Below are 25,368 nucleotides of genomic sequence, written 5' to 3' on the forward strand. Positions count from 1 at the left end.
CATAGGGGATTGGAATGCAAAAGTAGGAAGTTAAGAGATACCTGGAGTAACAGGCAAGTTTCCCCTTGGAGTACAAAATGAAGCAGGCAAAGGCTAACAGAATTCTCCCAAGAGAATGCACTGGTCATAGCAAATACTCTTTTTCAACAACACAAGAGATGATTTATACATGGACATCACCGAATAGTCAATGGGAAAATCAGATTGACTACATTCTTTGTAGCAAAAGATGGAGAAGCTCTGTACACTTAGCAAAAACAAGACCTGGAGCTGACTGTGGCTCAGATCATAAGCTTCTCATAGAAAAATTCAGGCTTAAACTAAAGAAAGCAGGGAAAACTGCTAGGACAGCAAGGAACAACTTAAATCAAACCACCTATGAATATACAGTGGAGGTGACGAATAGACTCAAGGGACTACATCTAGTAAACAGAGTGCCTGAAGAACTATGGATAGAGGTCCGTAATATTGTACAGGAGGCAGCAAACAAAACCACCCCAAAGAAAAAGAAAAGCAAGAAGGCCAAGTGGTTGTCTGAGGAGGCTTTACAAATAGCTGAAGAAAGATAAGTGAAAAGCAAGGCAGAAAGGAAAATGTACACCCAACTAAAAGCATAGTTCCAGAGAATAGCAAGGAGAGACAAGAAAGCCTTCTATGAACAATGCAAACAAATGGAGGAAAACACCAGAAAGGGAAAGACTAGAGATCTCTTTAAGAAAATTGGAAATATCAAAGGAACATTTCATCCAAAGATGGGCACAATAAAGGACAGAAACACAGACCAAGAAATACCCAGAAGAACTGTACAAAAAAATATCTCAATGATCTGGATAACCATGATGGTGTGGTCATTCACCTAGAGCTAGACATTCTGGAGTATAAAGTCAAGTGGACCTTAGGAAGTACTGCTTAGGAAGCACTAACTGTCAATAAAGTTAGTGGAGGTGATGGAATTCCAGCAGAGCTATTTAAAATCCTAAAAGATGATGCTATCAGAGTGCTGCACTCAATATGTCAGCAAATTTGGAAAACCCAGCAGTGGCCGCAAAACTGGAAAAGGTCAATCCTCATCCCAATTAGCAAGAAGGGCAGTACTAAAGAATGTTCAAACCACCAGACAATTGGACTCATATCCCATGCTAGTAAGGTTATGCTCAAAATCCTGCATGCTAGGCTTCAGCATTACATGAACTAAGAACTTCCAGATGTCCAAACTGGGTTTAGAAAAGGCAGGGGAACCAGAGATCAAATTATCAACATTTGCTGGATCACAGAGAAAGCAAGAGAATTCCAGGAAAAAATCTACCTCTGTTTCACTGACTACACTAAAGCCTCTGAGTGTGTGGATCATAACAAACTGTGTCAAAGAGATGGAAATACCAGACCACATTATACCTGTCTCCTGAAAAACCTGTATGCTGGTCAAGAAGCAACAGTGAGAACTTTGTATGGAACAACCAACTGCTTCAGGATTGAGAAAGGAGTATGACAAGGCTGTTTACTATCACTCTGTTTATTTAGCTTATACACAGAGTGCATCATGAGACATGGTGGGCTGGATGAGGTACAAGCCGGAATCAAGATTGCCGGGAGAAATACCAACAACCTCAGATATGTGGATGATATCACTCTAATGACAGAAAGAGAAGAGGAACTAAAGAAACTCTTGATGAGGGTGAAGGAGGACAGTGAAAAGCCAGCTTAAAACTAAACATTAAAAAAACTAAGATCATGGCATCCGGTCCCATCACTTCACAGCAAATTAGAAGGGGAAAGGTGGAAGCAATGACAGATTTCCTCTTCTTGGGCTCTAAAATCACTGTGGATGGTGACTGCAGCCATGAAATCAGAAGACAGCTGCTCCTTGGCAAGAAAGCTATAACAAACCTAGACAGCGTGTTAAAAATAAAGACATCACTTTGCTGATAAAAGTCTGTATAGTCAAGGCTATGGTCTTTCCAGTAGTCACATACAGTTGTGAGAGCTGGACCATAAAAATGGCTGAGTCCACAGAATTGATGCTTTCAAATTGCAGTGCTGGAGAAGACTCTTGAGAGTCTCCTGGACAACAAGGAGATAAAACCAGTCAATCCTAAAGAAAATCAACCCTGAATTTCATTGGAAGGACTGATGCTGAAGCTGAAGCTCCATTACTCTGGCCACCTGATTAGAACAGTCGACTCATTGAAAAAGACGCTGATGCTGGGAAAGACTGAAGGCAGAAGAGAGTGACAGAGAATGGAATGGTTGGATGGCATCACTGACTTAATGGACATGAGTCTGAGCAAGCTCTGGGAGATGGTGAAGGTCAGGTAAGCCTAGCATGCTGCAGTCCATTGGGTCGCAAAGAGTGGGACACAACTGAGTGACTGAACATTTACGTATGTGTATGTGTGTGTCTGTGTACCGACAATGGAATATTACTCAGCCATAGAAAAGAATGAAATAATGCCACTTGCAGAAACACGGATGCACCTAGAGATTATCACACTAAGTGGAGTAAGTCACAGAGAAAGACAAATACCCTATGATATCACTTATATGTGGAATCTAAAATATGACACAAATGAACTTATCTGTGAAACAGACTCACAGAGAACAGACTTGTGGCTGTCAAGGAGGAGGAGGACAGGAAGAGGGAAGAATTGGGAGTCTGGGATTCACAGTGGCAAACTATTAAACACAGACCAGATAAACAACAAGGGCCTACTGTATGGCACAGGGAACAATATTCAATATCCTGTGATAAACCATAATGGAAAAGGAAAACAAACAGGAACCAAAACAAAAAGGTACTCTTTTCATAGGTAGATACAACCTGCCTCGAGGGAAGACAGGCTAGATTTCAGTTCCCACTCCCCCTAGCAGAATCCTCTTATTTAGGGAAAGGCCTAACACCGTTCTCAGGTGATACAGTGGTAAAGAATCTGCCTGCCAAGCAGGAGACACACGTTTGATCCCTGAGTCAGGAAGATCCCCTGGAGAAGGAAATGGCAACCTATTCTAGTATTCTTGCCTGGGAAATCCCATGAAAGAAGAGTATGGCGGGCTACAGTCCACACGACTTGGTGACTAAACCACCACTACCACCCAAACCTGTTAATCAATTGGAGAACTTAAAAAATTCTACCCATGTCTGGGCCCCATTTAGCACTGATAATTTTTAAAGTTCCCAAGATGACTCTAATACACAGCCAAAGTTGTAAAGCACTATTTAACTTCACTGAGGCCAGGACAGAGAAACTGGTATTGGATTGACTCTACTGAAAACAACTTACAAAACCTGACAAAATACATGGAGCAACTGCTTCCAGACCTGAAGAACACCCACTGGATATGCAAAGAAGTGGGAAAATGTACCTTACAATCAAGAGATACAAGCAGTTTGTTGATAACCCAGGTGCTAGAAATAGCAAACAAGAATTAAAAAAAAAAAAATTAAAACTAAAGTTTTTTTAAGAGCAGTTTTAGAGAAAAATTGATCAGAGAGTATAGAAAATTCCAATTATACACCAAGCCCCCAGGTTTTTCCTATTATTTGCATCTTGTATTTGTTATAATTTGATGTTGTTGGTCAGTCATTAAGTTGTGTCCCACTCTTTTGCGACTCCATGGATTGTAGCCTGCCAGGCTCTTCTGTCCATGGGGTCTCCCAGGCAAGAATACTGGAGTGGGTTGCCATTTCCTTCTCCAATAATTTGATGCATTTGTTATAACTGATGAACCAATGTTGACACATCATCAACAACTAAAGTTCATCACTTCATTAAGGTTCACCCTTGGTATTGTGCATGGTATGGGCTTTGACAAATGTATAAAGACAAATACCTACCATCACAACATCATAGACAACAGTTCCACTGTCCTAAAGATCTCTCGTGCTCCACCCACCCGACTCTCTCCCAATTCCCCCGAGCCCCTGGCAACTACTGATCATTTATTTAGTTTTTCCTTTTCCAGAATATCATACAGTTGGAATCATATAGTAGGTAACTCTCTTCAGATTAGCTTCATTTAGCAAAAATAAATTATTAAGGTTTTTCTATGTCTTTTCATGGTTTGATAGCTCATTTCTTTTTATTACTGAAAAAAGTTCCATTATATGGATAAACAAAGATTTATTCATTCACCTGATGAAGGACAGTTTAGTTCAAGTTTTGGCAATTATGAAAAAAGCTGCTATAATATATGTGCAGGTTTTTGCATAGACCTAACTTTCAATTAATTTGGGAAAAAAATAAAAAAGCATGATATCTGGATTGTAATGTAAGAGTATGTTTGGATTTGTATGAAATTGCCAAGCCATCTTCCATGAATGAGAATTCCTGTTGGGTCCCCATCCTTATCAATATTTGGTGTTGTCAGTGTTATTGATTTTAGTCATTCTTACAGGTGTGTATGGTATCTCATTGTTTTAATTTGCAATTCTCTGATAATTTAAGTTGGGAATTTTCCTTCCCCAAGTGAATGGCTAGAGAGGGCTGGAATTGGGTCCTCCAGGTCAGATGGGCTCCAGAAAGAGCTTCTGAGGAGGAAGGTCATTAAGAAGGATAGAATGCTCTGAATGTATCTACAAATGACTATTTCCACCTCTCCCTGCATGAGGGGATTTCTCTAATCATCATTATGCGAATCTGGTAGGATTCCTCAAGCTAAAACTCATAGAAGTGTGGGTATCCCCTAAGACTGGGCCCTCTGGAGTTACTAACTCAAACTTGTCCAAACTGAGCCCCCAGAAATTTGTCAATTACAGTGTAAATTTTGCTCCCCTGGTACTGGCTCCTGGTGACTTCTGTTCATTGATACGTTTCTGCTTTAGCAAGATGTGATTCTCTGTAATTGGCTATCTCTCCTTCCAGTTCAGGTGAGATGGGCAGAAGTTTATCATGCAGCCTCAATTCTCAAATGGATATAAAAAGATGTGTTGACATTTGGTTTGTTCAGCTCTTTTCTTGTTGGTAGAAAGGAAGTGATGAAGTCCAAGTCTCTTACAAACCAGATCAGAAACCAGAAGTCCAGGCAAGTACTTTTAGGCAATAATTATACACTACCAAATGACTGAGAGCAGCTGATCTTAATGAAGGAAGAGATGAGGAACCTCAGCAGAAAAATGAAACCATTAAAAAAAATACCAAGGGGAAATTTTGGAAGTAAGAATATAATATCAGAAATGAAAATTTTACTAGATAAGATTTAGACCAGATCAGACACTACAGAAATGAGTTAGTGAATTTAAAGATAGAATAACAAAAATTATTCACTCCAAACAACATAGAGAAAAAAACTAAAGACCTCAAAATATCAAAAGTGTAACAAGTGATATGAGAGTGCCAGAGAGAGAGCAGAGGGAAAAACTGGGGCATAAAAAAATCTATAGTTATGGCTAAAATTTTGATAAAAATATCACACTGCAGATCTGAGAATTAAAGCAAATCCTAAGGAAGATAAATTAGGAAAATACAGGGCACATCAGAATTAAATAGCTAAAAAACAAAGATAAAGAGAAGATCCTAACAGCAGCTGGAGGAAAACAACAATGTAAATCAGTGTTCCCAACCTTTTGGGTGGTAGGGAGGGACAGGTTTAGCGGAAGACAATTTTTCCATGGAAGGGGGTGGTAGTGGTAGTTTTCAGGTGATTCCCATATGGGGAGCACACTCTAGATCCCTTGCAGGCATAGTTTTACAGTAGGGTTCATGCTCCTATGAGAATCTAATGCCACTGCTGACCTGACGGGAGGTGGAACTCAAGTGGTAATGTGAGCGATGGGGAGATGTAAACACAGAAGCAGCGCTGCTCACTCACTTGCCTCTCACCTGTTGCTGTGCGGCCCTGTCAGCGGCCCAGGGGTTGGGAACCCTGATATCAATGACTGATTTATTATCACAGAGTATGGTGGACAGATGATAACGGTATGTCTTTAAAATAGCAAAGCAGAAACGAAAAAAATGGCCACCCAGAATGTTGATTAAACAACCCTATGAATCAACATGACCCAAGTTAGATTTATAATATACTATACCTATAAGTTTATCAGGGTCATAGGATATAAAATCAATGAGCAAAAATCAATTGTACTTTTACACTCTAGTAACAACCTCTAAAAAAATGAAATTAAAAGACCATTTATAACAACATCACATAATATAATTGCATAAAAAGGTTATAAATAAATAAAAGAGACTGAAAACTACAAAACACTTCTAAGAGAAATTAAAGACCTAAGTAAACGGGGAGCCAGGCCATGTTCACAGATTGGCTCAATATAATTAAGGGGAAAATTCTGTCTAAATTGATCTGTAGATTTTACTTAAACTGAAATTCCAGCATTATTTTTTTTCAGACTATACTTTTTATTTTGTATTGGGTATAGTATAGCCAATTAACAATGTTGTAGCAGTTTCAGGTTGGAGAAGGCAATGGCACTGTACTCCAGTACTCTTGTCTGGAAAATCCCATGGACGGAGGAGCCTGGAAGACGGCAGTCCATGGAGTCGCAAAGAGTCAGACACGACTGAGCAACTTCACTTTCACACTTTACTTTCATGCACTGGGAGAAGGAAATGGCAACCCACTCCAGTGTTCTTGCCTGGAGAATCCCAGGGACGGTGGAGCCTGGTGGGCTGCCGTCTATGGGGTCGCACAGAGTTGGACACAACTCAAGCGACTTAGCAGCAGCAGCAGTTTCAGGTGAACAGAGAAGGGAATCAGCCATCTATACACATGTATCCATTCTCCCCCAAATCCCCCTCCCAACCAGACTGGCATATAATGTTGAGTAGATTTCCATGTGCTATTCAATAGATCCTTGTTGGTTACCCATTTTAAATATAGCAGTGTGTTCATGACCTTCCAAACTCCCTAACTCCCTTCCCCCAGGCAACCATAAATTCGTTTTCTAAATCTGTGAGTCTCTGTTTTGTAAGTAAGTTCATTTGTATCATTTATTTCTAGATTCCACATATAAGGGATGCCATATGATAACTATCCTTCTCTGTCTGACTTACTTCACTCAGTATGACACTGCTAGGTCCACCCATGTTGCTGCAAATGGCCTTATTTTGTTCTTTTTAATGGAATAATACTCCATTGTATATACATACCACATCTTAAACTCTATTTGCAGATGACATGATCCTCTACATAGAAAACCCTAAAGACTCCACCAGAAAACTACCAGAACTAATCAATGATTATAGTAAAGTTGCAAGATATAAAATCAACACACAGAAATCCCTTGCATTCCTATACACTAATAATGAGAAAACAGAAAGAGAAATTAAGGAAACAATTCCATTCACCATTGCAACGGAAAGAATAAAATACTTAGGAATATATCTACCTAAAGAAACTAAAGACCTATATATAGAAAACTATAAAACACTGGTGAAAGAAATCAAAGAGGACACTAATAGATGGAGAAATATACTATGTTCATGGATCGGAAGAATCAATATAGTGAAAATGAGTATACTACCCAAAGCAATCTATAGATTCAATGCAATCCCTATCAAGCTACCAACGGTATTCTTCACAGAGCTAGAACAAATAATTTCACAATTTGTATGGAAATACAAAAAACCTCGAATCGCCAAAGCTATCTTGAGAAAGAAGAATGGAACTGGAGGAATCAACCTACCTGGCTTCAGGCTCTACTACAAAGCCACAGTTATCAAGACAGTATGGTACTGGCACAAAGACAGAAATATAGATCAATGGGACAAAACAGAAAGCCCAGAGATAAATCCAAGCACATATGGACACCTTATCTTTGACAAAGGAGGCAAGAATATACAATGGATTAAAGACAATCTCTTTAACAAGTGGTGCTGGGAAAACTGGTCAACCACTTGTAAAAGAATGAAACTAGAACACTTTCTAACACCATACACAAAAATAAACTCAAAATGGATTAAAGATATAAACCTAAGACCAGAAACTATAAAACTCCTAGAGGAGAACATAGGCAAAACACTCTCCGACATACATCACACCAGGACCCTCTATGACCCACCTTCCAGAATATTGGAAATAAAAGCAAAAATAAACAAATGGGACCTAATTAAACTTAAAAGCTTCTGCATGACAAAGGAAACTATTAGCAAGGTGAAAAGGCAGCCTTCAGAATGGGAGAAAATAATAGCAAATGAAGCAACTGACAAACAACTAATCTCAAAAATATACAAGCAACTCCTACAGCTCAACTCCAGAAAAATAAATGACCCAATCAAAAAATGGGCCAAAGAACTAAATAGACATTTCTCCAAAGAAGACATACAGATGGCTAACAAACACATGAAAAGATGCTCAACATCACTCATTATCAGAGAAATGCAAATCAAAACCACTATGAGGTACCATTTCACGCCAGTCAGAATGGCTGTGATCCAAAAGTCTACAAGCAATAAATGCTGGAGAGGGTGTGGAGAAAAGGGAACCCTCTTACACTGTTGGTGGGAATGCAAACTAGTACAGCCACTGTGGAGAACAGTGTGGAGATTCCTTAAAAAACTGGAAATAGAACTGCCTTATGATCGAGCAATCCCACTGCTGGGCATACACACCGAGGAAACCAGAAGGGAAAGAGACACGTGTACCCCAATGTTCATCGCAGCACTGTTTATAATAGCCAGGACATGGAAGCAACCTAGATGTCCATCAGCAGATGAATGGATAAGAAAGCTGTGGTACATATACACAATGGAGTATTACTCAGCCATTAAAAAGAATACATTTAAATCAGTTCTAATGAGGTGGATGAAACTGGAGCCTATTATACAGAGCGAAGTAAGCCAGAAAGAAAAACACCAATACAGTATACTAACGCATATATACGGAATTTAGAAAGATGGTAACAATAACCCTGTGTACGAGACAGCAGAAGAGACACTGATGTATAGATCAATCTTATGGACTCTGTGGGACAGGGAGAGGGTGGGGAGATTTGGGAGAATGGCATTGAAACATGTATAATATCATGTATGAAACGAGTCGCCAGTCCAGGTTTGATGCGTGATACTGGATGCTTGGGGCTGGTGCACTGGGACGACCCAGAGGGAGGGTATGGGGAGGGAGGAGGGAAGAGGGTTCAGGATGGGGAACACATGTATACCTGTGGCGGATTCATTTTGGTATTTGGCAAAACTAATACAATACTGTAAAGTTTAAAAATAAAATAAAATTTAAAAAAATTAATTAAAAAAATTAATTTATTTATTTTAATTGGAGGCTAATTACTTTGCAATATTGTGGTGGGTTTTGCCATACATTGACATGAATCAGCCATGGGTGTACGTGTCCCACATCCTGAACCCCCCTCCCACCTCCCTCCCCATCCCATCCCTCAGGGTCATCCCAGAGCACCGGCCCTAAGTGCCGTTTCATGCATTGAACTTGGACTGATGATCTATTTCACATATGATAATATACAGGTTTCAAAGCTATTCCCTCAAATCATCCCACCCTTGCATTCTCCCACAGAGTTCAAAAGTCTGTTCTTTGTATCTGTGTTTCTTTTGCTGTCTCACATATAGGGTCACAGTTACCATCTTTCTAAATTCCATATATATGCATTAATATATATGCATTAATATACTGTATTGGTGTTTTTCTTTCTGAAAACACTTCACTCTGCATAATAGGCTCCAGTTTTGTCCACCTCATTAGAACCGATTCAAATGTGTTCTTTTTACAGCTGAGTAATAGTCCATTGGCTAGATGTACCACAGCTATCTTATCCATTCATCTGCTGATGGACATCTAGGTTGCTTCCATGTCTTGGCTATTGTAAACAGGGCTGCAATGAACACTGGGGTGCATATATCATTTCAAATCATGTTTTCCTCCTGATACATGCTGAGCAGGAGTGAGACTGCAGGGTCATATGGTAGCTCTATATTTCAGTTCAGTTCAGTTCAGTCGCTCAGTCGTGTCCGACTCTTTGCAACCCCATGAAATCGCAGCACGCCAGGCGTCCCCGTCCATCACCATCTCCTGGAATTCACTCAAACTCACGTCCATTGAGTTGGTGATGCCAACCAGCCATCTCATCCTCTGTCGTCCCCTTCTCCTCCTGCCCCCAATCCCTCCCAGCATCAGAGTCTTTTCCAATAGTAGCTCTATATTTAGTTTTTTAAGGAAACTTCATACTGTTCTCCATAGTGGCTATACCAATTTACATTCCCACCAACAGTGTAAGAGGGTTCCCTACTCTCCATGCCCTCCCCAGCATTTAGTTTTTTGTCAGTTTTTGATGATAGTCATTCTGACCAGTGTGAGGTGGTATCTCACTGCAACTTTGATTTGCATTTCCTTAATAACCAGCAGTGTTGAGCATCTCTTCATGAGTCTGCTGGCCATCTGTATGTCTTCTTTGGAGAAATATCTATTCAGGTCTTCTGTCCATTTTTTGAGTGTTCTGTTGGTTTTGATGCTGTTAAGCATCACAAACTGTTTGTAAATCTGGAGTTAATCCCTTATCAGTTCAGTTCAGTTCAGTCGCTCAGTAATGTCCAACTCTTTGCGACCCCATGAACTGCAGCATGGCAGGCCTCCCTGTCCATTACCAACGCCCGGAGTACACCCAAACTCATGTCCATTGAGTTGGTAAGGCCATCCAGCCATCTCATCCTCTGTCGTTCCGTTCTTCTCCTGCCCCCAATCCTTCCCAGCATCAGAGTCTTTTCCAATGAGTCAGCTCTTTGCATGAGGTGGCCAAAGTACTGGAGTTTCAGCTTCAGCATCAGTCCTTCCAATGAACACCCAGGAGTGATGTCCTTTAGAATGGACTGGTTGGATCTCCTTGCAGTCCAAGGGACTCTCAAGAGTCTTCTCCAACACCACAGTTCAAAAGCATCAATTCTTCGGTGCTCAGCTTTCTTCACAATCCAACTCTCATATCCATACATGACCACTGGAAAAACCATAGCCTTGACTAGACAGATCTTTGTTGGCAAAGTAATGCCTCTGCTTTTGAATATGTTGTCTAGGTTGGTCATAACTTTCCTTCCAAGGAGTAAGCGTCTTTTAATTTCATGGCTGCAATCACCATCTGCAGTGATTTTGGAGCCCAGAAAAATAAAGTCTGACACTGTTTCCACTGTTTCCCCATCTATTTGACATGAAGTGATGGGACCAGATGCCATGATCTTCGTTTTCTGAATGTTGAGCTTTAAGCCAACTTCTTCACTCTCCACTTTCACTTTCATCAAGAGGCTCTTTAGTTCTTCTTCACTTTCTGCCATAAGGGTGGTGTCATCTGCATATCTGAGGTTATTGATATTTCTCCTGGCAATCTTGATTCCAGCTTGTGCTTCTTCCAGCCCAGAGTTTCTCATGATGTACTCTGCATAGAAGTTAAATAAGCAGGGTGACAATATACAGCCTTGATGTACTCCTTTTCCTATTTGGAACCAGTCTGTTGTTCCATGTCCAGTTCTAACTGTTGCTTCCTGACCTGCATACAGGTTTCTTAAAAGGCAGGTCAGGTGGTCTGGTATTCCCATCTCTTTCAGAATTTCCCACAGTTTATTGTGACCCACACAGTCAAAGGCTTTGGCATAGTCAATAAAGCAGAAATAGATGTTTTCCTGGAACTCTCTTGCTTTTTTGATGATCCAGCGGATGTTGGCAATTTGATCTCTGGTTCCTCTGTCTTTTCTAAAACCAGCTTGAACATCTGGAAGTTCATGGTTCATGTATTGCTGAAGCCTGGCTTGGAGAATTTTGAGCATCACTTTACTAGTGTGTGAGATGCATGCAATTGTGTGGTAGTTTGAACATTCTTTGGCATTGCCTTTCTTTGGGATTGGAATGAAAACTGACCTTTTCCAGTCCTGTGGCCACTGCTGAGTTTTCCATACTTGCTGGCATATTGAGTGCAACACTTTCACAGCATCATTTTTCAGGATTTGAAATAGCCCCACTGGAATTCCATCACCTCCACTAGCTTTGTTCATAGTGATGCTTCCTAAGGCCCACTTGACTTCACATTTCAGGATGTCTGGCTCTAGGTGAGCGATCACACCATCGTGATTATCTCAGTCACATCCATTGCAAATATTTTCTCCCAATCTATGGGTTGTCTTTTCATTTTGTTTATTGTTTCCTTTGCTGTGAAAAAGCTTTTGAGTTTAAGTAGGTCCCATTTGTTTTTATTCCCATTATTCTGGGGAATGGATTGAAAAAGATACTGCTGTGATTTATGCCAGAGAGTGTTCTGCCTATGCTTTCCTCTAGGAGTTTTACAGTGTATGATCTCATATTTAGGTCTTTAATCCATTTTAAGATTATCTTTGTATATGTTCTATACATATAGAAAATGATCTAACTTCATTTTTTAAATATGTATTGTCCAATTTTCCCAGCACCATTTGTTGAAGAGACTGTCTTTCCAACATACTTTGTCATCAATTAATTGACCATAGGTGAATGGGGTTATTTCTGCATTTTCTATTGTGTTCCACTGATCTATATTTCTAGTTTTGGGCCAGTACCATACTGTTTTGATGACTGTAGCTTTGTAGTATAGCCAGGGAGCCTGATTCCTCCAGCTCCATTTTTTAAGCTTGCTTTTGCTATTTGGGATATTTTTTGCCTCCATACAAATTTTGAGATTTTTTTGTTCTAGTTCTGTGAAAAATGCTATAGGTAATTTGATAGGGATTGTGCTGAATCTATAGATTGCCTTGGGTACTATAGTCATTTTGACAATATTGATTCTTGCAGTCCAAAAATATGGTGTATCTTCCCATCTGTTTATGTCTTATTTGATTTCTTCCATCAGTATCTTACAGTTTTCAGAGCACAGGTTTTTTGTATCCTTAGGTAGATTTATCCCCAGGTATTTTATTCTTTTTGATGCAATGGTAAATGGAATTGCTTCCTGAATTTCTCGTTCTGATCTTTCATTGTTAGTGTAGAGAAATGCAACAGATTTCTGTGTATTAATTTTATAACCTGCAAATTTACCAAATTCATTGATGAGTTTTATTAGTTTTCTGATAGCGTCTTTAGGCTCTATATAGTATCATGTCATCTGCAAACAGTGATAGTTTAACTTCTTCTTTTCCAATGTAGATTCCCCTTACTTTTTCTTCTCTGATTGCTATAGCTAGGACTTCCAAAACTATGTTGAATAAAAGAGGTGAGAGTGGACATCCTGGTCTTATTCCTGATCTTAGAGGGAATGCTGTCAGTTTTTCACTATTGAGTATGATGCTAGCTGTAGGTTTGTAGAATATGGTCTTTATTATGTTGATTTATGTACCCTCTATGCCCACTTTCTGGAGAGTTTTTTTTAATCATAAATGGGTGCTGAATTTCATCAAAAGCTTTTTCAGCATCTACTGAGATGATCATATGGTTTTTATTCTTCAATTTGCTGATGTGGTATATTACCTTGATTGATTTGTGGATGTTGGAAAATGCTTGCATCACTGGGATGAATCCCACTTGATCATAGTGTAAGATCTTTTCAATGTATTGTGGGATACAGATTGCTAGTAGTTTGTTGAGGATTTTTGCATCTATGTTCATCAGTGATACTGGATTATAATGTGTGTGTGTGGTATCTTTGTCTGGTTTTGGTATCAGAGTGATGGTGGACTCATAAAATGAGCTGGGGAGTTTTCCTTTAAAACAGTTTCAGAAGGAGAGGTGTTAGCTCTTCTCTAAACATTTGATAAAATTTGCCTGTGAAGCCGTCAGGGCCTGGACTTTTGTTTGTTGGGAGGTTTTTAATAACAGTTTCAATTTCAGTGCTTGTGACTGGTCTGTTCATGTTTTCTATTTCATCTTGGTTCAGTTTAAGGAGACTGTACCTTTCTGAAAACTTGTGCATTTCTTCTAGGTTGTCCATTTCACTGGCATACAATTGTTGATAGTAGTCTCTTATGATCCTTGGTATTTCTATGGAGTCAGTTGTAACTTCTCCTTTTTCATTTCTAATTTAATTGATTTGAATCCTCCCTTTTTTTTTCTCTTGGTTTCTGGCTAAAGGTTTATCAATTTTGCTTATCTTTTCAAAGAATAAGCTTTTAGTTTCATTGATCTTTGAGATTTTTCTTTGTCTCTATTTCATTCATTTCTGCTCTGATTTTTATGATTTCCTTCTGTTAATCATAGGTTTGTTTTTTCTTCTTTCTCTAATTGTTTTAGGTATAAGGTTAGGTTGTTTGAGGTTTTTCTTGTTTCTTGAGCTAACTGTATATTGCCATAAACTTTCCACTTAAAACTGCTTTTGCTGCATCCCATAAGTTTTGGACCGTTGTGCTTTCCTTTTCATTTGTCTCTAAGTTTTTTTTTTTTTTTTAATTTCCTCTTTGAGTTTTTCAGTGATCCAATGGTTTCTGAGTAGCATATTGTTTAGCTGCCAAGTATTTATGTTTTTTAAAGTATTTTCTTGTGATTTATTTCTAATCGCAGAGCTTTGTGACAGAAAAAATGATATAATTTCGATTTTCTTAAATTTACAGCGACTTGCCTTGTGGCCCAGCATATGGTCAATCCTGGAGAGTGTTCCATGTGCACTTGAGAAGAATGTAAAGTCTGCCACTTTTGGGTGAAATGCTCTATAAATATCAATTAAATCCAACTGATCTAAACTGTCATTTAAGGTCCGTGCACCTTATTAATTTTCTGTCTAGAGAAAGTGGGATATTAAAGTCCCCCACTATTATTCTGTTACTGTTGATTTCTCTGTTTATATTTTTTAGTATTTGCCTTACATATTGAGGTACTCCTATGTTGGGTGCATATATATTTATAATTGTTGTATCTTCTTCTCAGATTGAACACTTGATCATTATCAAGTGTCCTTATTTGTCTCTTATAACAGTCTTTGCTTTAAAGTCTATTTTGTGTGATGTATTGATACTCCAGCTTTCTTATGAATTCACTGTGTGTGGAATACCTTCTACCATCCTCTTACATTCAGTCTGTAAGTCTGAGGTGGGTCTCTTGTAGACAACACATCTATGGGTCTTGTTTCTGTATCTACCCAGCCAGTCTATGTCTTTTGGTTGGTGTCTTTAATCCATTTATATTTAAGGCAATTATTAAGGCAATATGTATGATCCCAGAGGTCTCTTAGGCTGTCTTCATTTCTTTTCATTCTTTTTTCTACATTCTGTTTTGCGGCACTGATTTCCACCATTCTATCTTCCAAGTCATTAATCTGTTCTTTTGCCTCAGTTATTCTGCTATTAATTCCTTCTTGTGTATTGTTCATCTCTGTTTGTTTGTTCTTTTGTTTTTCTAGGCCTTTGGTAAACATTTATTTCATCTTCTCAATCTTTGCCCACCATTCTTTTTCCGAGATCCTGGATCATCGTCATTATAATTATTCTGAATTCTTTTTAAGAATTTTCAGAATTATTCTGAATTCATTTAAGACAAATAAATCAATATATTGAGATAAAAAAAATCCTTGAGAAATATAATTTACCAAAACTGATTGAAAAAGAAATAAAATGTAGCATTCCCACTAGTACTCTAACTTCTAAATCTAATCATAATGAAATTGAAGACCAGATTGAAGACTGGTCTAAAAATTACTGGCTAAAGTTGTGAAAGATGAAGAAAACGAAAGGAAGAATGAAGATTAAGTGAGTCTGAAGAGTTTAAAGGGATGTGATAACTGATTGCAATGTGTGACCCTGAGATTGATCCTGGAAAAGGTTGTCACACAGGGTGTTATTAAGACAACTGACCAGATTTAAAAATGAATCATGTAGTAGGTATCAGTATTTCAGTACAGTTCAGTTACTCAGTTGTATCTGACTCTTTGCGACCCCATGGACTGCAGCACGCCAGGCCTCCCTGTCCATCACCAACTCCCAGAGATTGCTCAAACTCATGTCTATCGAACTGGTGATGCCATCCAATCATCTCATCTTATCTTCTGTTGTCCCCTTCTCTTCCTATCTTCAATCTTTCCCAGTATCAGGGTCTTTTCCAGTGAGTCAGTTCTTAGCACCAGGTGGTCAAAGTACTGAAGTTTCAGCTTCAGCATTAGTCCTTCCAATGACTATTCAGGACTGATTTCCTTTAGGATTGACTCCTTGCAGTCCAGGGACTCTCAAGGGTCTTCTCCAACAACACAGTTCAAAAGTATCAATTCTTCAGTGCTCAGCTTTCTTTATAGTCCAACTCTCACATCCATACATGACTACTGGAAAAACCATAGCTTTGACTTGATGGACCTTTGTTGGCAAAGTAATGTCTCTGCTTTTTAATATGCTGTCTTTAACAGGTTGGTCTAACTTTTCTTCTAAGGAGCAAGCTGCAGTCAGAATCTGCAGTGATTCTGGAGCCCCCCAAAATAAAGTCTTTCACTGTTTCCACTGTTTCCCCATCTATTTGCCATGAAGTGATGGGACTGGATACCATGATCTTAGCTTTTTGAATGTTGAGTTTTAAGCCAGCTTTTTCACTCTCCTCTTTCACTTTCATCAAGAGGTTCTTTAGTTCTTCTTCCGTTTCTACCATAAGGGTGGTGTCATCTGCGTATATGAGATTATTCATATTTCTCTCAGCAATCTTGATGCCAGCTTGTGCTTCATCCAGCCCAGCATTTTACATGATGTACTCTGCCTATAAGTTAAATAAGCAGGGTAACAATATACAGCCTTGACATACTCCTTTCCCAATTTGGAACCAGTCTGTTGTTCCATGTCCAGTTCTAACTGTTGCTTCTTGACCTGCATATGGGTATCTCAGGAGGCAGGTAAGGTGGTCTGGTATTTCCATCTCTTTAAGAATTTTCCACAGTTTGTTGTGATCCACACACATTAAAGGCTTTGGTGTAATCAATAAAGCAGAAGTAGATGTTTTTCTGGTATTCTTTTGCTTTTTCAATGATCCAGCAGATGTTGGCAATTTATCTCTGGTTTCTCTGCCTTATCTAAATCCAGCTTGAATATCTGGAAGTTCACGGTTCACTTACTGTTGAAGCCTGGCTTGGAGAATTTTGAGCATTACTTTGCTAGAGTGTGAGATGAGTGTAATTGTGCGGTAGTTTGAAAATTCTTTGGCATTGCTTTTCTTTGGGATTGGAATGAAAACTGACCTTTTCCAGTCCTGTGGCCACTGCTGACTTTTCCAAATTTGCTGGCATATTGAGTGTAGCACTTAAACAGCATCATCTTGTAGGATTTGAAACAACTCAACTGGAATTTCATTACCTCCACTAGCTTTGTTCATAGTGATGCTTCCTAAGGCCCACTTGACTTTGCATTCAAGGATGTCTGGCTCTAGGTGAGTGATCACACTGTCATGGTTATTTGGGTCATTTAAGATCTTTTTTGTATAGTTCTTTTGTGTACTCTTGCCACCTCTTCTTAATCTCTTCTGCTTCTGTTAGGTCCCTGCCTTTAGGTTTCTGCCCTTTATTGTGCCCATCTTTGCATGAAAATTTCCCTTGGTATCTCTAATTTTTTTGAAGAGATCTCTAGTCCTTCCCTTTCTATTGTTTTCCTCTATTTCTTTGCACTGATCACTGAGGAAGGCTTTCTTATCTCTCCTTGCTATTATTTGAAACTCTGCATTCAAATGGGTTTATTTTTCCTTTTCTCCTTTGCCTTTAGCTTCAGTATTAAATGTCTTAAAGTAGATCACTGTACTGTGGTTAAGTAAGATGATATCTTTGTTCTTAGTCAATATGCCCTGAAGTATTTAAGGAAAAACGAGTATAATGTCTGTAACTATCAAATGGCCCAGAAAAAAAAAATATGTGTGTGTGTATATTTATATGGGTGCTGTGCTGTGCTTAGTTGCTCAGTTGTGTCTGACTCTTTGGGACCCCATAGACTGTATCCCGCCAGCTCCTTTGTCCATGGGGATTCTCTATGGAAGAATACTGGAGTGGGTTGCCATGCCCTCCTCCAGGGGGATCTTCCCAGCCCAGGGATTGAACCCAGGTCTTCCGCATTGCAGGCGGATTCTTTACCACCAGGGTCACCAAGGAAGCTCCAGAATACTGGAGTGGGTAGTCTATCCCTTCTCCAGGGGAATTTCCCAACCCAGGAATCTAACTGGGGTCTCCAGAATTGCGGGAGGATTCTTTACCAGTTGAGCAACTGGGAATGTGTATCTATTGACAAAAAGAAGGACCGATGAAGCAAATGTGCCAAAATGGTAACTTGTGATTCTGACAAAGACAATATGGGAGTAAGTTGTACTACTTCTGTAATACTTCTGATAGTTCTCTTCTATATTTTAGAAGCTTTATGATTTTGCCTTTCATGTGTGTTTTTAGTCCATCTGGAACTGAATTTTATATAATTCAGTTATATAATACCCAATTGTCCCAATATCATTTATTGATAATGTCACATCTTCCCTGCTGATCTGTACATATTATATCCAAATACAGGTGTGTCTCTGTCTGGCTTTTCTCTTGTGTTCCATCGACAAATTAAGACCTCTACTTTATCAAAAGACAGCATGAACATAGTGGAAAAAACCATGAAATGAGGAAAGATTTATAAAACATTTAACAAAGATCAGTACTTAGAATACACAGAAAACCATTATAAATCAAGAAGAAAAAGAAAACTAATCTGATAGAAAAATGGGCAGCCAGTCTGGACAGGTACTTCACAAACAGGAAATCTACACAGACAACAGTCATACAAAATGGTGCTCAACTATTACCAAGTCATCAAAAAATACATATAAAACCAAAATGATATACCATTTTACATCCATCTTGCAAAAGTTTAAAAGTCTGCCAATATCAAGAATTGGGGAGGAGGTGGACTAAGAACTTTCATATGGTGCTTGTGGGAGTGAAAATCAGCACCACTTTGGAAACTAGGGTAGCATTATATAATAGAATTGACGTTATTTGTACCCTATGACACAGCAATCTCTTTCATAGGTAAATACATCACAGAAACTGTTATGACAGGAAATATGTATAAGAATATTCACAGCAGCTTGGTTTACAGCAGCTACAAATGAAATAATCCAAACACTTATCAACAGTAAAATGGACAAACAAATTGTAGGTATATTCAAATGGAAATACATTATAGCAATGAAAATGAGTAAGCTACAGCTACTAACAACAACAACAACAACAAAAATAGATTAATCTCCAAAACAAATCTCAACTGAAAGAAGCAATATACAAAAGAATACATACTGTATGAATTCATTTATGTAGAATTCAGTAATACAGACTGAATAACTAAAAGAGAAAGAAGGAACTTAACTGAGAAAGATGGTGATTCCTTGTAAATGTCATAAAGGGGTAGAAATTGGAACAAATACATAGAACATGTCTGTGGTATTGACAATATTCTATTTCTTGATCTGGGTGATCGTTAAAAGGGTATGTACTTTTAACCACTTGTTAAAATGTGCACGTTTTATGAACTTTTCTGATTTTAATTATATATTGTGCTTTATGTAGTAGCTCAGATGGTAAAGAACCCACCTGCCAATGCAGGAGAGCCCAGTTTGATCCCTGGGTTGGGAAGATCCCTTGGAGAAAGGAATGGCAACTCACTCCAGTGTTCCTGCCTAGGGAATTCCATGGAGGGACCATGGGTTCACAAAGTGTTGGACACGACTGAGCGACTAACACTTTCACTTGTGCTTTATAGTTAAGAAAAGAAAAACTAGAAAAGAAAAGAAAATACACATGATTTGTGGAACTAATTCAGGAAAATTAGTGTGCATACAGAGTACATAAGGAGATAAAGCTGAAAAGACAGAGATTTAACATCTCGAAGACTCTTGACACAATAAAATTGTACAAAATTTTCTGGATAGTGTCCATACCAGACCTATAACAACCTCCATGTCTAGATTACTCCCCCGAGCCTGCAAAGTTCATAATACATATCTCTAAATGAGGTGAAGGAAGGAGAAAGGAAAGGAGGGAGTATGAGGTTTGGAGAGAGATATTCTGTCTATTCTGAGATGCTTTTTAGTTCTGGTTTCTTTTTCTTACGAGATCTAGTGATAATTCCTGTTCTGGATTCCAAGAGCTATCCTTTATTGTGTATTTTATTTCATACAGGTGGTGTCTCTTAGTCGCAAGGCTGTAACTGAGATAGGTCATATACTCAACTGTATTCTTCTATTATTAGCTTTAGGAATCAAACAATAACACAATGATAGATGTCTCTTTTCTCATTTATGAACATATTAGATAAAAATCAGAATTTTTATTCATAAGAAATTTCTAAATATAAATGACAATACTCATTAAAATGCTCTACAATCACTTATTTTTATAACTTACCCTCAGAGTATGGTGCTCTTGTGCTAGTAATAGTCTTAGTTCCTCATGTAGTGTTATAACTTCCAGAAATTGTCCCCATAAAGCCATTAAAAGTGAGCAAAGTTGTGCAAGATTCATATTTATAAGTTCTGCCAGTTCATCAGGATTTTCTATTTTCTGAAATGACAAGGAAAAAAAAAAAAAAACTGCTCTCTGAGAATTACCATAACACGTATATTACTGAGAGTATTAATACAAAGGCAAATTTTTTAGTTTTAAAATATGTACATCTGTGCACACTTGCATGTGTGTGTAGAGAGAGACCAACTAACCAATGGCTTTTTTCCTATCTTGGTAGTTACTCTAGCATTTTTGACAATTTAACCAATATTTCAATATCTGAAATAATATCAGATATAGTCTAAAGTTACAAATCAGGATTCTATACAACATGATCAAATTCAAACACTAAAACTAGGAATTTAGCAAAACAAATCATGATCAAAGTTATAAAATTTTTGAAAGATTGTGAAATCTTAAAATATGATTTATTTTCAATCAGTCAAGTAATTTAAAGGTCACATGCTCCTCAGAAAGGATTGAGATTCTCTCTAAAGCAGCTCTTCCTTCACATCTCTGCTCTTAGATTTTATTTTGCTCACAGAAACCCTTTCCCAGAGTTGTCAAACACTTCTTTCTTCTTTTCTAACAATTCATGCATCCAGTATTTATTGAGCACATTTTACATGCTAGGGGGCTACATTCTACAGACACCAAGATTAATATGAAAAGATCACAGTCTAATGAGGAGAGAAAAGTGGGTAAACAAATATATATTTATTATATGTATATATATTATGAATGTTTGAATAGTGATATTAAGTTGTTGTTTATTTAAATATTCATCTTAATTGATGACAGAAATTAAGAGTACTGAATGAGATGTAGAATTTTCTTGAAGGCTTTTAGTTTTCTTGAATTGATAAAGTAAGAACTTCTGAACAAAGAATAACAAAGACTATAAAGCAGAATGATGTTTCTCATAAGGACGTTTTGTCCACTAAGGCAGCAGTCAGTTTCTACGCAGATAGAATCTTGATGCAAAAATCTGTCTTTAATTATTAGTAACGCTAGGAAATCTACTTTAAATATATACATGGGTGCTGATTTCACTTTCCTACTGTAAAGATGGGGGAAGTCATGTATTCAGATTGAAGTTAACAGCCACTCCCACAGCTCATCTCCACCTGCACACCAACCACCACTATATCTGTGTCTCTTGATCAAGTATCCCTCATGTTTAGACCCAACAACTATTGGACAACTGTGCTTGGACAATTCACCATGTCCCCAGTTATACTCATTATATCTGCACCAGTCCCCTTCTAAAAAACAAATGAAACCCCTAAATGTTGCTCATCATATATGATATTCTCGGGTTTCCCTGGTGGCTCAGAGGTTAAAGAGTCCACCTGCAATGCGGGAGACCCTGGGTTCGATCCCTGGGTCAGGAAGATTCCCTAGAGAAGGAAATGGCAACCCACTCCAGTAGTCTTGCCTGGAGAATCCCATGGATGGAGGAACCTGGCGGACTATAGTCCATGGGGTCGCAAAGAGTCGGACACGACTGAGCGACTTCACTTTCACTTTTGTTTATACAGACTCCTTTTTTAAAGTCTGAAATTCAGCAGGCTTTTCTTCCCTGACCCGAACCAAGCTTCCATTTATCTTCTTAACTCAGAGAACATATAAAACAAAAACTCAGCAAAATAAGTAAGAAGGGGAGGGATCATGTCTTATTCACTTGTGTGACTGGTAACCAGTACACAGTAGTCACTCAATAGATATGTACCAAACGAATAAATGAATGAATGACTGAATAAGGAATTACAGGCTTCAGATAAGGAAAAAGTCCCCAGAAAACAAGGAGAAATTCCGAAAATACTGACAAATTCCAGAATTCTAGAATGGAAGCTAATGAGTCAACAGATGATAAACACTGACTCAACGACACAGAGAAATTCTACAGAAGGGTTTTGCCTCAGGGATGATGTATAAATATTATTAGAAATAAAGCTGCCAAGTTTTTTATGTCTCTTAACACACAGAAGATTAAAATGGAGTATAAATAAGCTGAAACCTGTAGTATGGTTTCAAGAATGAGTTTAATGAAGTTAGGAAAAGAAGACTAGAATAAGTATTTGACAGTAATTAAAGAGTACTGTGTAAGGCAAGCAATACTACACCTGGTATAATCTACACACAAGTAAAAATAATTCCCCCCAGAAAGCAAGGCTGTCTAGATACCCTATATTTATTAACTGTATTTCTCAGGAAGTATGGCATCAAGTTTCTGAGAAAGGACTTTTGGTATTTTCATTATTGGGAAAAGCATCCTATAAACAAATTACTCCTTTGGTTTATATAACTCTTTATGATAAGTATCAAAATATAAATAATCCTTATTTATATTAAAAAGAAAATTGGAATGAAGTCTGACAAGATTTTTTATATATATAAATGTAGGAATAATAAGACATTTATACTTGTATACTATTTTTTTAAATAAATTCATTATTTTGTTTTATATAGATGTATACCTTTTCATAGCATTCATTGACCTTTTTTGATTGAAAAAAAATAAAGTTCATTTTCGTATACAGTCTTCAATTATTTTCAGTTACAGAGAGGAAAAAACCAGAATCATATTTTTATGCCATTTTCACTGAATAACACACTATGAGCATTTTCCTACATCATCAAATATTTGTTGAAAGCATCACTTTTAAGGTTGCACAATGTTTTTATGAGTGGCTCATGATTTGTTTAACCAAAGTCTTATTGTTGGGTATTTATTTACGTTAATGTTTTATAATATCACAAATTACATTATACATGAATTTCTGATTGTTTATTTGGTATAAATTAAGAAGGAATATTTTTTATGGCATTGGATACATACTGCCAAATTCATCTCTGAAAAAGATCTGCAAGGTATGGGAATCTGTATCTCACCATAACTCAACAAAGATAATATTGTTATTAAAAAAAAATCACAGTCATGCAAAACACCAGCTGACAGAGGACAGGAGAACCTCACCAGTGGAAAAGAATATATAGAACCAGGCAAAACTTGGTAGGACAAAGGGACTATCAGGAAAAACAGGAGTGTTAGTACAACTAGACCTGCCCTCAGCAGGTGAGGGAACTGAAGCAGGAGTCCAGTCTGAGTCAGAGAAGAAACATTTAAGGCTGAGAGTGAAACAGCTGATCAGTGGCATCCTAAATGAAACGAGAATCAGACAGTCCTTGCCGCAGCCATACATACCCTGGACAGGGACACTGGTCCCCTGGAAAGTGAAGTGGCTGGGAGCTGGGGTTTAGGGATTGTGGAGCAATCCAGGGAGAGAGCTGCTGTGGACTGCAGAGAGACAGATTGAGGGGTTGTGAGGGAGGACACTGTGGTGGGAAATGCCTGTGGAGGAAAGCCAGGCAGCCATGGAAGCAAGGAGATACTGCTGAGTCAGCATAGGGGGTGGACCCATCACCACAGCCTCTCTCTCCCCACATGCCAGCAACAGCAGCTGAACAATAGAGAGGTGGGCCCATCAAACACCTGATACACTGAACTACAGATTAGGATCCCACCCAGGGTGCTCCTTTAAGTGCCCGATGCACCAATCTACAGAGTAGGACCGCAGCAAGGGGGGCCCCTCTATGTGACTGAAAGGGCAGAGCTATGGAGAAAGACTGGCCAAAGAGGCCCTCTGATCGCCAGCTACAGGAGGCTCTATAAAAGACTCTGATCAGGCCATAACTCCTGCGGCGGAGGCAGTCTGTGTTCCTGCACACTTGGCGCCGCCACAGTCCCCGCAAACCAAGCAGCTGCACCACCTTCACACTCAACCCTCATTGGGGCAGAGCTGCCACAGATAAAAGAAGCCTTGCATCTACACATACAGGGTTGCTTTGGTTGTGTCCAACTATTTGTGACCCTGTGGACTGTAGCCTGCCAGGCTTCTCTCTCAGGGGGTTCTCTCCAGGCATGAATACTGGAGCATATCAGCCAAATACAGGTTGCCATGCCCTTCTAGAGCACTATATTTCCTGCTGCTCTAGCTGCCAACTTCCCTGAGTACCTGGTGCTGCGAGGGCCCATGTGACCCAAGCAGCTGCATGATTTCTGCACCTGGCCCTTACTGCGGCAGACCCAAGTCCTCCAGAGCAGCCTCAGGAGCAAACCCCAGTGGACAATCCAGTGGCTATCATCAAAAAGTCTACAAACAACAGATGCTGGAGAGGGTATGGAGAAAAGGGAACACTCTTGCACTGTTGGTGGGGATGTAAACTGATACAGCTACTATGGGAGAAGGTATGTAGAATCCTTAAAAAACTAGGAATAAAACCACCATATGACCCAGCAATCCCACTCGTAGGCATATACTCTGAGGAAACCAAAACTGAAAATTCCCATTGTTCACTGCAGCACTATTTACAATAGTTAGAACATGTAAGCAACCTAGATGTCCATCAACAGATGAACGGATAAAGAAATTGTTGTCCATACACACAATGGAATATTACTCAGCCATAAAAAGGAACGCATTTGAGTCAGTTCTAATGAGGTGGATGAACCTAGAACCTATTGTACAGAGTGAAGTAAGTCAGAAAGAGAAAGATAAATATCGTATTCTAACGCATATATACGGAATCTAGAAAAATGGTACTGAAGAATTCATTTACAGGGTACCAGTGGAGAAACAGACATATAGAATAGACTTATGGACACCAGGAGAGGGGAGGAGAAGGTGAGAAGTATGGAAAGAGTAACATGGAAACTTACGTTACCATATGTAAAACAGATGGCCAACAGGAATTTGCCATATGACTCAGGAAAATCAAACGGGCTCTATATCAACCTAGCGGGGTGGAATGGGGAGGGAGATGGGGGGAAGTTCAAAAGGGAGAGAGATATGTATACCTATGGCTAATTCATGTTGAGGTTTGACAGAAAAACAACAAAATTCTGTAAAGCAATTATCCTTCAATTAAAAAAAAAAATCACAGCCAATCTGATAGGTTAAAAATCATGTCAGAGTATTTAAATTTTTGTTTTATAATTAAAATTTTTTCAC

At 38.6% G+C, this 25,368-nt stretch overlaps 1 protein-coding gene across 8 annotated transcripts in view; it reads right to left on the minus strand.

Annotated features, from left to right (window-relative positions):
• The window catches only part of FAM135A (family with sequence similarity 135 member A), a 158,558-nt gene that overhangs the window by 36,592 nt on the left and 96,598 nt on the right, over positions 1-25,368 (minus strand). For all 8 annotated transcript variants that reach the window (XM_044924542.2, XM_025294943.3, XM_025294942.3 and 5 more), the window contains one exon: positions 20,255-20,410. In XM_044924542.2, coding sequence (XP_044780477.2) covers positions 20,255-20,410 — 156 coding nt within the window. The remainder of the gene's footprint in view (positions 1-20,254; positions 20,411-25,368) is intronic.

The sequence above is a fragment of the Bubalus bubalis genome, chromosome 10, assembly GCF_019923935.1.
Source record: "Bubalus bubalis isolate 160015118507 breed Murrah chromosome 10, NDDB_SH_1, whole genome shotgun sequence".
Taxonomy (NCBI): Eukaryota; Metazoa; Chordata; class Mammalia; order Artiodactyla; family Bovidae; genus Bubalus; species Bubalus bubalis.